General features: G+C 44.3%; 1 protein-coding gene across 4 annotated transcripts in view; it reads right to left on the bottom strand.

The window, feature by feature from the left end:
- The window catches only part of LOC137535995 (PH and SEC7 domain-containing protein 1-like), a 492,113-nt gene that overhangs the window by 245,625 nt on the left and 231,185 nt on the right, over nucleotides 1–15,303 (bottom strand). For all 4 annotated transcript variants that reach the window (XR_011024492.1, XM_068257916.1, XM_068257918.1 and 1 more), the window contains exons 9-10: nucleotides 2,719–2,777; nucleotides 113–202 (exon numbers count right to left, since the gene is read on the bottom strand). Coding sequence is in view for 3 of the 4 variants with exons in the window: in XM_068257916.1 (XP_068114017.1) it covers nucleotides 113–202; nucleotides 2,719–2,777 (149 nt within the window). In the remaining variant the exon portion in view is untranslated. The remainder of the gene's footprint in view (nucleotides 1–112; nucleotides 203–2,718; nucleotides 2,778–15,303) is intronic.

Below are 15,303 nucleotides of genomic sequence, written 5' to 3'. Positions count from 1 at the left end.
ATTCAGCCTTTTCTTTGAGGTTTCCTCATTTACAAGACAGGAAGAACCTTATTGTAAGCCATATCTACATCAAAATACCTTGATGCTTAGAAGGGTTTTCTCACTGACTTACTTTGAGAAGCTCTCGTGGAAAATCCTTCCCTCCATTTAACCCCTCCAGATTTCCAATAAATTCTGAACAAGACATCCGTTTACCAATATTCTGAAAAGTAAAAAAACAAAAGGTAGTGAGCAAATGTTGGGAATCCTGGGGGGACATTTTAAACAAAAATGCAAGAGGACTCCAGCACAGAGGATAAAAATATAGCAGGGGACAGTGGGCTGCATTTGCTAAAGGGTACTGTGGAAGCAATGCTCTAGTTGTCTGTCACAGCCAATGAGAGTTATGCCTCTTTTCCGCGAGCAGCTGAAGGCAGTGAATTCCCCGCCCGTCGGCTGCTTCCATTCACCAGCCGGCTCTCGCTAGTGCTCAACACAAGCAAAAGGAAAGGCAACCTCCCCCCATGAAGTTGCATGTGAGCATGGCGGTAGCCATCCTCAGGCACTACACAAGATGGTTTTTCGACACCAGGTAACGCTGCCACATGTCAAACTTGACACACAGTATTAACAAATGCGGCCATTACACTGCATGTAATTGCAACTGGATGGTGCTTGTGGCCAACCTGACCCATTAAGATGGTGGTCTAAAGAAAAGCCTAAAATAACTAACAGGCAGCGACATATCATTATTTCTCAAACTCAGGGGCCTGATTCTATGAAGAATACATTTTCAGTATGCCTGTTATAGCCTCTATCACCCTGTCAGGCTGAAGAAATAAAAAAAAGCAACAATGTTCATAAATTTGCTAGGTTGGTGCTAACTTGATGAATTTTTACTTTGGCGGTTTTCACTTCTATAGAAATGGAGATTCACTCACTGAACTGTTTTAAGTGTTAAAGCACTGTACTGAGTCACTGCATTCCTATTCGCCAGTAAGGCTGCACTCCCTGCAGTATGCCTGGCCTCAGTATTGGTGCATAATCCAGGCTGGCAGTAACATCTTGGGTTGACTGATGTCAAAATTGGCTCAGGATGGTAGTGACATTGGGTAGGTGGGAGTATGACAGAGGGGAGAGGGAATGAGGCTGTGTTTCTGTAGCAGGGGTTCCAGTCAAACATCAGACCTAATAGAGACACAGTGGCAAAGTACCAGAAAAAAACAAAAAACACATTAGCCTCCCTAGCGGTAAGGACGAGCCTGGCTCGTCCAGCTAAAAGTTGCTGAAAGCGGTATGGACGAGCCAGGGGGATTTCTAGCTGCTGTGCCCAGTCTTTTATTTGTGTCTGTGAGCCTTTAGGACTGATGGAAACCTGTCAGCACATTGTGGGTAGCGATCTGTGCTACCCATAGTGTGCCAACCTGCATCCATTAGTCTCAGGAAAGCCCAAAGAGCCGGCTATGCAGAGCAGATACCAGCGGGTGGACGGTGGCATTCCTGATCCCCCCTCCCTCCACTGTCCATCCATCCCACCTCCCTCCCTCCTGATTCCCCTGCGTGAAATTTGTGATCCTCCCTCCCTCCACCGATCACCACCCCCCCCCCCTTCATTGCCTCCTATGTCTCTGGCAGCGCTGTGAATAGAGCAGGGGGGAGTTTAACTCACCGAGGCTCTTTCCAGCGATGATCGTGCATTCTTCTCCTCATGCAGCTCCAGGCTACTGTATACAGTGTCGGGGATGTGGCTGATGACGTACAGATTTGCCTCTCCCTCTGCAATTACATGTTCCCCGGCAACTGTTGTTGATGATGCAGCATCATCAACATCTGGAGGCAAACTATTTTTTTTTATTAATTCAATACAATCACCTGTATTGAATTCAATATTTAAAAAAAAAATTATTACAAAAAAAAATGCTTAAACATTATTTGAAATTAATTGAACCACTTTTTGCACAGAAATCCTGGGGAAATTGAATGGCAGGGAGGCTACAACAAACATAAATAAAGAAGCCTACTGGAAAACATGGGCCCCTTTGAACATGTCAGCCAGCAGACCTAGTGGGAATGGAGTCTGTAATATAAATTAACATAGTATTGATACAGAGTTGCCAAAAGGTATCTAAAAAGTTTAAAGCATTAGGAGGCAGTGGTGGACTTACCGCCTCCAAGCAGACACTAAAATTGCCAATGTGCTTGTTAAATAAACCAGTTTATTTACATACTCCAGGGGACAATGCAACGTGTTCCACAGGTTTGGTTCCGCTTCATCAGGCAATAACAACAGAGTAATAGCATATGTGGCCAATAGAAGAGCCAGGACACTCCCTACTCTGTGTTCTGTAATATAAGTTAGTTACCTCTTCAAAGCAAACCTCACCTTAAATGTTTTTGTGAGCTTGGCCCAGCAGGGAAAGTTAGAACCTCTCTTTTTTAATGCTGTGTGGGTGTGTAGCTGAGATATTTCCCGTACCGGTCCAGAGCAGTTGCAACCATGGTAAATCAAGAAAAATCTCCTCAAACAAATGCACAAAGCAGTAAGCAAACTTTAATTTAGTACATGGAAAAGAGACAGAACTGCCGGGTTTTACTGCGGTTTGTGCCCCTTCATGGGTCTCACAAAGGAAAGAAAGTGAAGAGAGAAAAGCTTATTAAATATTAATTGTGTTATACAAAATACTCCTCCTTTATTATACATAATATACCCCCTGTCTTCACACTGCTGATTATACTTACATGTCCATGTAGGTCAGTGTTTAGTAGCATCAGTGCACATGTTAAGGTATGGACTCCATCTGAAATTAAAACAGAAACACAAGAAATAAAATATTGACGGTTTAATACAGACTAAATCTACCCCTTTAATGAAGTTATGCCACTGGGGCTATATATACATAAATCAGAATACATTCTCATCTCTATGGAAGAACCAGGCAGCCTCTGGTTGCATCGGAGATTATCAGAAACCATTTGTTTAGTTGCTGTTGATACTGTTGGAAAAGAGATGCCAGGCATGTCTGTACTGTCCTCCTACTTCCCTCTGCCTATACAGAGATCAGCACAAAGCTCCCCCAGCATGCGAGTCTCCACTGTCCCAGGCAGAGGAAGCAATGCTGGTCAATGAAAGCCACTACTTGCTAATCAGTTAGCAGACAGCAATGCCGACTAATCAGCTGCTAGATCAATGACGAATAACTGTTTGCTTTAATTAACTATCACAGCTTTCATTTGAACAGATAAGTAATTTCCTATTCCTTAGCTATGTACATGTGTACGGGGCACACAGACATTCAAAGAGGAACCTCTTTCTTTAGGGTAGTTAAATTGCTTGTATTTGTAGTGCTTTTGAAACAATATCTGCTAAAAGCAGAAAGGAAAATTTCCCTCATCAGAGGTAAGCTGCTGTATACGGTGCAATTTTGCTGTTCCACCGACCAAATCAACTGATGTATTTATGGAATCGTGGATGCATCTATTATGTGATTGTTCTTCGATCAATTATAAACGATCAATGTTGGGGAAAATGTTAAAAGTTAAAAGATTGGACGGGGTGGTAAATTTGAATCGATTGTACATGAATCGAATGACTGTATTATGCTTTTGATTGATTCTAGTGCAATTCCAATCAAAATAACAATTGGGAGCGTGCTCACCGTTCAGGCCCATACCCAATATGGGATTTTTCCAATGACCAGCAAGCCATTGTTTCCGTGAACTTGTGACGTGGGTACAGGTGCGCGATTGCGCAAACCTTTAACGCAGGGACAATGACCATCATGGCGGATCTTTAGGATCCCTGAAGACTCCGGGCAAAGAACCATGATCGCTTGACATTCCAATTGTGCCTGTTGTGTGTTGTCGTGTGATGATGCGTGTACCCGTTGGCCGGGAGAAGGATCGTGGAACGCTAATCTTCAGGGGGATGTCACTAGTCCATCTTTCTGTGTCGTGTGGTGAGTACTTAGCAGTACATGCAGCGAATTAGGGCCCGCAGGCTTGCAATCACCCCTGTATATTAAAGACTTGAAATTGTAAACAACCACTTCACAACTGAGGGGTTTTACCCCTTCAGCATCCGAGCAAATTTTCACCTTTCAGCGCTCCTTCCATTCATTCGTCTAGAACGTTTATCCAGGGGCGTAGGAATAGGCCCTGCAGCCCCTGCGCCCGCTGGGGGGCCCGGCCCCCCCCCTGGGGCCCGCTTGGGGCCATTTTGTGCGTGCTGGAGGGGTGGCAGCATGAGGGGAAAGCCTTGCCCACAGTCGGCGGGGAGAGGGGTAGTTCCCCCCTCTCCCTCACCTCGGGGCTCTCCCCTCTGCGCTCCCCTCCAGCTCGTAAGTGTCTGTGGGGCTGTGGTGGGCAGCGAGCGGCAGGCAGATACATACCTGCTTCCGTGCGTTCCATCGGAGACTTAGATACATACCTGCTTCCGTGCGTTCCATCGGAGACTTCTCCCTCTAGCGGCTGACGTCACTTGACGTCAGCCGCTAGAGGGAGAAGTCTCCGATGGAACGCACGGAAGCAGGTATGTATCTGCCTGCCGCTCGCTGCCCACCACAGCCCCACAGACACTTACGAGCTGGAGGGGAGCGCAGAGGGGAGAGCCCCGAGGTGAGGGAGAGGGGGGAACTACCCCTCTCCCCGCCGACTGTGGGCAAGGCTTTCCCCTCATGCTGCCACCCCTCCAGCACCCACAAAACGGCCGCGAGCGGGCCCCGGGGGGGGGGGCCCGCCCGCCCGCTCAGAAAATCTGCAGGGGGGCCCGGTGGGGCCTAGTTACGCCCCTGCGTTTATCATTACTTTATCATTACTTATCGCAATGAAATGAACTATATCTTGTTTTTTTCGGAACCAATTAGGCTTTCTTTAGGTGGGACATTATGCCAAGAATTATTTTATTCTAAATGTGTTTTAATGGGAAAATAGGAAAAAAATGGGGGGAAAAAAAAACATTTTTCAGTTTTCGGCCATTATGTCCCTATCACAATGTTTGGCGCTAATACTTTATTTGGAAATAAAGGTGCATTTTTTTCGTTTTGCGTCCATCCCTAATTACAAGCCCATCGTTTATAAAGAAACAATGTTATACCCTCTTGACATAAATAAAGAGTTCAGTCCCTAAGGTAACTATTTATGTATTTTTTTTAATTGTAATTTTTTTTTATTGCAAAAAAATAAAAATAAAAAAAAAATTGGGGAGTGTGGGAGGTAATGATTTAATTTATAATGAAAAACTCTGTATTTATATATTAAAAATGCTTTTGGATGTAGTTTAACTATTTGGCCACAAGATGGCCACAGTCATTTTTTGTGACTGCGTCCTTTAAGCGTAGGAAGTACGCTTACAGGAAGTGTAATGAGGCTGGGAAACTTTTTTTTCACAATGATCAAGCAGCTTCTCACGGAAGCATGCCGATCATTGCTGCGGGGACTTAGATTAACGAACAGGAACAGTTTTCCCGTTCATTGATCTCCAGGCGAGCGGACGGCGGCGTGCGGGAGCGCGGTCAGCGGCGGGGATTATCTACTCCCCGGGTGGGGAAATGAAGTTAAAAGGGGCGTAGATATACTGTACCTGGGCGGCAAAGTGGTTAAAGGACACTTGAATTTAGAGGATATGGAGGCTGCCATATTTAATTCCTTTTAAACAATACCGGTTGCCTGGTGTCCTGATGATCACTTTGACTGCAGTTGTGTCTGAATCACACACCTGAAACAGCATGCAGCTAATCCAGTCAGACTTCAGTCAGAAACATCTGATCTGCATGCTAGTTCGGGATCTATGGCTAAAAGTATAAGAGGTAGATAATCAGCAGGACCATCAGACAACTACAGTATCGTTTAAAAGGAAATAAATATGGCAGCCTCAATATGTCTCTTAAGGTGCGTACACACGCACTACTATAAGGAACGACGGGTCGTTCTCCCGACAGTAGTGCATGTGTACAGTCTGTCTGCAAACTGATAAGGCTGTTTCTGAACGATCCACTCAGCGGATCGTTCAGAAGCAGCCTCACCAGTCTGTCGACAGACTGTACACATGCTCTACTGTCGCTGGAATGCCTGCCCAGCTGCCATATTTGTGTGTACGTACCTTTGGTTCAGGTGTCCTTTAAGACTCAGAAGTGATAATCTTGCAGCAAGCTGCATCCTTCAGACTGTCAGTGAGGTGCACTACAATAACGGTTACTCAGACTCCAACTCCAATATTTTCAATTTCATTTTGAATAATCTGGTAAGATGTTAGAATCCATTTTGGATCACCATTGCTGTTTTGTGTCCCTTTCTGGTAGATTTGCAATTGCCTCCTTTCCAGAGATGAAAGTGGGGAATATCTCAAACACTGACAGAGAAAACGAGAAATCATTTTTCAGGATGGGGAAGAGTTTTAATTGCTGTGCCTCATTTTCTGTGCTCAGGACTACAAGTTATTATATTAAATCCCCAACGCTCCATTAACAGGGGAACCAGTGTGTCCAGTGTGGGACACAGACAATAATATGTAGTCATCAACTTGGATTCTAAATGAAGCAGTTTCCCAGCAATACTTAAATATTTTTTACTAAAACCACTGATATGTAGGGAGAAGGGGTCAGCCTGCTTGGATGTCGCCTTCATTTCCGTAAAAATAGGGATGCTAACTGTCAGTATCGCAAAAAAATGATTTTGCCTTTCCATTTACAGCAGCTATAACTTAATAATACTGGCATAAGGACTTCCCAGACGTCTCATTGTTCTCTTTGTGTCATTCAGATTTAACAGAGCAAGAAATAAAATTGTTTGCATTTCAGTGTTTATAGGCTTACTGTAATATCCAACACAGGGATGAACAGTTTACACCTACAGTATAAGGATGCCAGGAAGCACCCTGGGGTAAGAGGGATAGGGAAGATGGATGCTTTGTTTTTCTTTACACTAATTGTTCCCACTTGGCGCTTCCTGCTTGAAAGATATCCTCATGCCTTGTATGGTCAGATCTAGAGTACAGAGACAATGACTGTAGAATACTGATACAGGTAGTTCCTGGTTAACGAACGAGATAGGGATTGTAGATTGGTTCTTAACCTGAATCTGTTCTTAAGTCGGGAACACTGTGCCATCTCTGTCCCCTGTATCGCCTCTGTGCCTCCAGTGTTCCCCTTTGTGTCACATCTGCCCCTCTGTACCTGCTTATACAAGTTTAAAAGCCATTTTTTTCTTAGAATTTTTTTAAAACGATTTTCTCAAAAAGTCCAATTTGAATTTTTTTTTCACTTGTTCCCATGGAAACACAGAATCCATGCAGTTTGTAATGGCGGGTCACTCATAAGTCGGGGACTACCTGTAGTTAAAACTTTACTACCTGACATGTTTGGTGTATGTGTGATTCCTTGAGGATTCGTTTTAGTTCCTATTGTTAATCTGTACAGGCCTGTTCCTGGGCATACGCCACCCAAGCAAAGAATGGCGTGTCCTCTAGTGCCTAGGTTCTCAACGTGTGGTACGCGTACCCCAGAGGGTACTTCTGATGGTTCCAGGGGGTACTCGGACTTGATATACTTAACCAAGAATAACAAACCTTGAGTTTTAGAAAATTATAAATCTTATTTGAACAACACCAAATTAGTATTTTGGTTAATTAAAAGCAACAGTACATGCTTGGAAATTGTTTAGAACTAATCATCATGTACTAAGATTAAATATATATTTGTCAAGGGGTACTTGTGATAATGTTTACTATGCTAGGGGGTACTTTGTGAGTACAGGGTTTTAAAAGGGGTACGAACCAATAAAATGTTGAGAAACACTGCTCTAGTGTACAGGGGTGCAAAACTGTACCCTCTGTATTAATGAAATTCTGTTTGAGGCAGTCTGGCCCATGCAGCTGGCCTCCTTTGCCTTTACCTGTAGCTGTCCCACCTCTTCACTCCACAGACCAAATGAGCACGATGGGCCAGTGCACACCAAAAACCGCTAACGGATCCGGAAACGCTAGCGGTTTTTGAAGAGGCACGTTTAGAGAGATTTTCTAAACATGCCTAGCGTTTTTTGGAGCATTTTTGTATAGCAGATTTTATATTTTGTTACAGTAAAGCTGTAACTGAACAGCTACTGTAACAAAAAAAGTTTGGAAAATCACTCTGATCTAGCTTTTTCAAAGCAATTTTCCAATTTCCTATACCTTACATTGAGGCAGAAACACCTCAGAAAACAGCAAAAATGGGCTACTTTCCACTGCCAATGGGATGGCGGGAAGTAGTTAAGAATGTAAATCAGGAAATCATGGTAGGTAAGATTTTAAATTGGGCATCACAGGTTAAATATTTTGTAAATGAATACTGTAATAAATAAGCAATTTGATTAATTAAGTTGAGTGCTGTTGAGGTAATATGTATAAGGTAATTTTTTGTATAAGGTAAAAAATAATGAGGGCCCTGGAGCACAAAAGTTCTCTCGTGAGTTACACTGCCTTATCTTTTTCTCACTATATAAAGAAAAAATCTTAGTATACTGCAAACAAATAAAAAATTCAAGTTGTTCCTCACATAAAGTATCTAAAAACCCTCCTAAAAACTGACCATACATGCACTGATGTTTCTTAATCATGTGATCAATTTGATTAAATCTTCCAGTCATCTGTTGGGTCCAGCAGATCTTATCGATTCACTTTTGATCAATTTTGTTCAGTTTATTGATCAAAAATCTGATTGGACATTCTGTAAGATATCTGCATGGGGAAGGGGGGGGGGGGGGGTTGGTCAGAAGTTTTGGGGGATCGGTGGCCTATAGTGATGCCCTGCATCAAGGAGTACAATGCTTGCGGTTTGGTCAATGCTTTATCACAGTTGAGTTTGCGGTGTAGGAATCGATCGCTATTGGATCAAATTTTAAAATTGTATAGCAATCAGTTGGCAATGTAGGGCCTTATTTGACAATGGATGACTAGCTTAAAGGCCCGTTTCCACTAGTGCAAATTTGCATGCATTTTCTGCATGCACATTCGCACAACCAATACAAGTCAATGAGCAAAAAAATCTGTGCGCGTGGCTGTGCAGAAACAATCTGCACAGCAGAGCCATCAGAATTCGCACACTGCAAGCATAGTGTGCGATTCGCATGTTATGTAATTAATAGAAAAATCGCATGCGTTTTTGCCATGTGAATTTTCCATGTGAAGTCGCATACGTTTTCGTGTAAAACTAATGTACAAGCACACAGGCACTGACATGGTTAAAATTGCATTCTTATAAAAATAAGCGAAAACGCATGCATTTTCGAGTTAAAGTTTATGTACTAACGCGTACAAATTTGCATCCGCATGCAATTTCGTTTATGCGTTTTCTGCAATGGAATCGCACCACACTAGTGGAAAGGTAGTAAGAGTACACTAGAAGTGGTCAGATATATTTCTATAACACAAGAAACCATTACTTTCTGCTGGAGATTTTGTCTGGAACAAACTGTATATGGTATAGACTTTTTACTTATTATTTTTTTTTACTTATTAAAAATACCATTACTACTGGCAGTATTTATATTTTACAGAATAAATCACTAAGGTAAATGCCCATAGAAAGGTATATGAGCAATAGAAAGGTATATGAGCAATGTACTGTATTTACCAGTAACAGAAAAGAATATTACAATAATGGCTGTGCAGTGACTCCAGGATCCATTGAAGTGTGAAGAAATGCTTTCTCCTTTCTTCATCACTTTCAGCATTGTTCTGATACAATGCAGAAAAGATTAGCACTGAAAAACCATGAAGCAGCCTCACCTCCTTTATAAGCTAATAGCAGGGTATTTATATAAGGAGATACACAATTACAACACCGTATTTGTCCCAAATACAACCTTTCCTGGATGAAATTAACCAATGTTTGGAGATCTAAAGGTAAATAAGGTCGACAAGGAAGCCATGAGAACCATGAAATAAAACTTCATACTGTGCAAACCACGTGAAAAATGTCAGCTTGAAGGGAACCTGAAGCGAGAGTATATGAAGGCTGCCATATTCATTCATTTCTTTTTAAACAGAACCAGTTGTCTGCTAATCCATTTGGCTGCATTAACCACTTAAAGCTGACCCAAACCAAACATTTTTTAATTAAAAATATTTAGTTGCACCACGCTGACACATACAAAGATAAATAAACACTCCTTCAAACCTATGAGCATTTCAGTGCATGCTTTTCACCCTTCTCTTTTCATAGCTAGGGTTATACTGGGGGCAGCGCAGCCATTAGCAATTCCTCCATTGCCGGACACCATCTACTCCACCAGTTTGCCGGAAAAATCCCGGCAATTTGAAAGGAAGGGAGGGGTTCCTCCAATAAATGTAAAATATTTTATTTGTCATCATGCAGCTGAAAAAAGGCTGCTATTTATTATTATAATATAGAAAATAGATTTTATTTCTGAAATCTTGTATTTTTAATTTGGGTCCACTTTAAGGACTGTAGGCTTACACCCCCTAGTGACCAGGCTATTTTTCAGGCCACTGCTGCTTTAAGGGCTCGCTGCAGGGCCGTACAACTCAGCCCTTTTTGCCCACAAACAGTTTTCTGTTGGTGGGCTCTGATCACTTCTCCTGTGTTTCTTTTTTTTTTTTTTTAATACATTTTTGCATTTTTTTATTTATTTAATTTCCCATCCTTCCGTCCTCCCCCCGGCAGCCAATCCCAGCGATCGGCTCTCATAGACATCAGCCTATAAGAGTGAGAGCCGATCGCTCTCTGAGCCTCCCAGAGTGTCACGGCTGTCCCCAGTACAGCACTGCCTTAGATCGCAGCTCTGTACAATGTAAATAGATGGCAGTTTTGGAGTCTAACAGTCTCCTAGCGGCTATCGCCACTGGGAGAATGATGACGGAGTCATTTAAGCGGAGATGCGCATGCATCGATGTGCACAATCTCCTGCAAAACACGCCCCTGGACTGCACGCCAATTGGCGTTAGGCGGTCCTGGGGCTGCTGTCACATTCATGCCAATTGGCCTGACGCGGTCGTCAAGTAGTTAAAGTCTGCACAACACCAGAAACAAACTTGCAGCTAATTTTGTCAGATCTACCAATAAACACCTGAATGCTTGTTCAGGGTCTATGGCTAAAAGTATTAGAGGCAGAGGATCAGCAAGATAGCCAGGCAACTGGTATGCTTAAAAGGATATAAATATGGCAGCCTCTCACTTGAGCTTCCCTTTAAAAGATCTTGAGGTGAACCTTGAGTCAAAAGTAAAAAAACTTACGTATGGCGGGGACACTCCTGCACATCATGACCATGCTTCTCTTCCTGCAACGCAGCACCGCACCCATGCGAGAGCGGCTGTGTTTGCGCAGTAGCATGGAGCCACTCGTGCTTAAAGTGGAACACAGTTGTGAGGGTGGAATAACAGGCGCTTGTCATATTCCTTTATGGGGTCGCTCTCGGAAACAGAGGACCAGAGGAAGCCTTTACAGGATCCAGAGGCTTCCCTCATGTAGTGCGGTGAGGATCTACCATGAAGTCAGGGGCGTGACTAGGAATCGCCGGCCCACCTGCAGAAATTTAACAGTTTATGGGGGCTGAAGGTGTCGCAGCATGAGGGGAGAGCTTGGTGGCATGTCGGTGGGTAGGGAAGGGGGGACACTCGGGTTCTCCCCTCTGCGCTCCCCTCCAGCATAGAATAAAGTGTATGCAGGCGGTGGGGCAGCGGCAGATACTGTACATACCTTCCGTGCGTTCCACGGATCTTCCTCTCTCTAGCTTCTGACGCGACTTCCTGATAGGAAGTCGCGTCAGACACCAGAGGGAGAAACAGCCGCACTGGAGAGCACGGAAAGTATGTATCTGCCGCTGCCCCGCCGCCTGCATACACTTTATTCAATGCTGGAGGGGAGCGCAGAGGGGAGAACCCGAGGTGAGAACCCGAGGTGAGGGAGGGGACCGCCCCCCCCCCCCACACCGACGTGCCACCAAGCTCTCCCCTCATGCTGCGACCCCTCCAGCCCCCCAAAAACGGCCCTGGGTGGGTCCCCCTGTGAGAGCATGGGCTGCATCCCCTATTGTTACGTCGCGAACTGTTCGTCGGCGAACTTCGGGGGTTCGCATTCGCCTACCAAACGCAAACTTTTGCGGAAGTTCGAGTCGCCCCATAAAGCTCTATTGACAGCCAGCTGACACATTATTGCCTTTCACACTGCTCTCAATGCTGGAGGCCCACCCCCCCTCCCTCCCTCCCTCCCTCTCCCTCCTCCAAGTAAGGTCCTTATACTGCCTACACTAATTAGTTAAGGAACAGCTGCTACACACTCTGCTAGGGAGATTTTAATTAGCTTGTTTGTGGGTTTCTCCCTCCACCCTTCTACCCATTCCTCCTCCCTCCTACCGGAGGGAGGAGGGTCTCATCTGCCAGGGAATTCCAGTATTTCAAAAACCAGCTTATATACCATGATAGGGATTTGAACCCAGGCCTCAGTGTATGGTAGGCAACTAACATATCCATTGTACACCAACAACACTACTAGCTGAAAGTAGCTGAAAGTAGCTGAAAGTAGCTGGAAAGTAGCCTAGCATGTACCATTTATGCTTAATGCAAGAGAAAAATTAGACAAGACAAATAACATTTATATCACACTTTTTCTCCTGGCAGACTCAAAGCACCAGAGCTGCAGCACTAGGGCACACTCTATAGGCAGTAGCACAGATATGTAGCAAGACATGGCCTTGTATTTTGTGTTAAACAGTTGTCACGAGAAAAATTAGACAAGATAGCAGTTTTTAAGAAGACTTGCCTAAGGTCTCCTACTGAATAGGTGCTGGCTTACTGACAGACAGAGACGAGATTCGAACTCTGGGTCTCCTGTGTCAGAGGCAGAGCCATTCACCATTACACCATGCAGCCACTGCTTACCGACATGTAGCAAGACATGGCCTTGTATTTTGTGTTCAACAGTTGTCCAAAGAGAACCCCAGATAGCAGGTAGATTCATCTCTCTCTCTCTCTTCTCTCTCTAGTAGGGATGGCCACCGCTTTCCGCAGAATTGTATTTGAGCATATTTGACAAAATTTGGACAGGGTTGAGCATAAATGGTACATGCTAGGCTGGCTTCAGCATGTAGTGTTGGTGAGAGAGAGAGAAAGAAAGAGAGAGAGAGAGAGAGAGGAGAGGAGAGAGAGGAGAGAGAGAGAGAGAGAGAGAGAGAGAGAGAGAGAGAGAGAGAGAGAGGAGAGAGAGAGAGAGAGAGAGAGAGAGAGAGAGATGAATCTACCTGCTATCTGGGGTTCTCTTTGGACAACTGTTGAACCACAAAATACAAGGCCATGGTCTTGCCTACATGTCGGTAAGCAGTGGCTGCATGTGTAATGGTGAATGGCTCTGCCTCTGACACAGGAGACCAGAGTTCGAATCTCGTCTCTGTCTGTCAGTAAGCCAGCACCTATTCAGTAGGAGACCTTAGGCAAGTCTTCCTAATACTGCTATCTTGTCTAATTTTTCTCGTGACAACTGTTTAACACAAAATACAAGGCCATGTCTTGCTACATATCTGTGCTACTGCCTATAGAGTGTGCCCTAGTGGCTGCAGCTCTGGTGCTTTGAGTCTGCCAGGAGAAAGTGTGATATAAATGGTATTTGTCTTGTCTAATTTTTCTCTTGCATTAAGCATAAATGGTACATGCTAGGCTACTTCCAGCTACTTTCAGCTACTTTCAGTTAGTAGTGTTGGTGGTACAATGGATATGTTAGTTGCCTACCATACACTGAGGCCTGGGTTCAAATCCTTATTCATGGTATATAAGCTGGTTTTTGAAATACTGGAATTCCCTGGCAGATGAGACTTTCCTCCCTCCGGTAGGAGGGAGGAGGGAAAGGGTAGAAGGGTAGAAGGGGAGGTGGGAGGTGGGAGGAGGGAGGTGGCCAATTAAAATCTCCCTAGCAGAGTGTGTAGCAGCTGTCCCATAACTAATTAGTGTAGGCAGACAACTGAGTCAAATGGTATAAAGGACCTAGCTTGGAGGAGGGAGGGTGGGCGGGTCCTTCAGCAGTGTATTTCACTCAATCAGGTGTGCCTCCAGGTATTAGAGCTCTTGAAACATGTTTTATATCATTTTTCTAGCTGGTAGAATTTTTTCAAATTTTCAAAGTTCGCCTCCCCATTGAAGTCTATTGCGGTTCGCGAACTTTTTCGCGCACCGAACCTTTCGCGGAAGTTCGCGAATAGGGTTCGCGAACCGAAAATCGGAGGTTCGCGACATCTCTAATTGTTACGCCCGTGCATGAAGTCCTTGTGATCTACCGGTAGATCGCAATTTACCTAAAGGGCACACCAGCCTTAGGCAAATAATTAACTTTCGGCTCATGGTTCATCTCACGTATTCTGATGGAGTTTAAAGGCACGTCAAGGTGTCTGTCCTAAGGGATAATGTCTTACCTTAAAAACAATTGATATCGTACCAATATCGATCGTTTCCTAAAGCTACCCTTTTGCAGCACATTACACTAGATCTCACCAGACACTAGGGATGCAGGCGTAGTACTGCAGTCAGGGCAGCCATCAGGGGGGTACAAGAGGGACAGTAGTATGGGGCCCAGGAAGGGTCTGGGGCCCAAACAGTGGCAGTCCCACTCAAACCTCTGCTGGCAAGTATTCGACCGTGGCACAACAGGAGGTTGTTTCCTGCTGAATGATTGGTGAACACGCATTAATGCAGGGGGGAGGGCATTATTTGTCTCTACCCCACATACTGTGGCTCTGCCCCCACACAATCTTCCTATCAGGCTGTTAATTGGCATAGGGGGGGGGGGGGGGGCTGTAGGTTTGCCAAGTATGGGGCTCAGAAAATTCTGATGGCGGCCCTGACTGCAGTACAAAGCTACGGCAGCCTTGATAGTGTAGCGCTACATCGCACGCCCCTCTGCGCTCCCAACATCGTGATGCGATAAAGGATGAATGCGTTACATCAAAGTTCAATTGATAAACTGACCAAATATCGATCAACATGTCCTTGATTTTGGTAGATTTTTGTTGGATTACAAATTTTGTTGGAATATAGATTTTGTAATGTTTTGGATATATAATGTTCATCTGAAAAATAAAATTGTAAAACTGATATAAGCAGGTCATTAGAATTCTATGTTGTATTGTTGTGGGTTACAGAAGTTCTAGAGCAGAAGCGGGATTAACACATATGAGAACAAGATTGCTTGCTGCGCTGTGAACTGGCCGGGGAGAACAATTACTGCTTATGTGAACGTATTTCATGCAAGGCTGGATTAAATTAACATGACAAATTATTATGGTCTGCTCAGTCCTGCTCTCCTTGGAGCACAAAGCTGTGTTAACCCCTGGAGATCACTACTTCT

Source organism: Hyperolius riggenbachi, chromosome 10 (genome assembly GCF_040937935.1).
Source record: "Hyperolius riggenbachi isolate aHypRig1 chromosome 10, aHypRig1.pri, whole genome shotgun sequence".
In the NCBI taxonomy this organism is placed as follows: domain Eukaryota; kingdom Metazoa; phylum Chordata; class Amphibia; order Anura; family Hyperoliidae; genus Hyperolius; species Hyperolius riggenbachi.
Note: the sequence above shows the minus strand (reverse complement) of the source record. Positions and strands in the feature narration are given on the sequence as shown.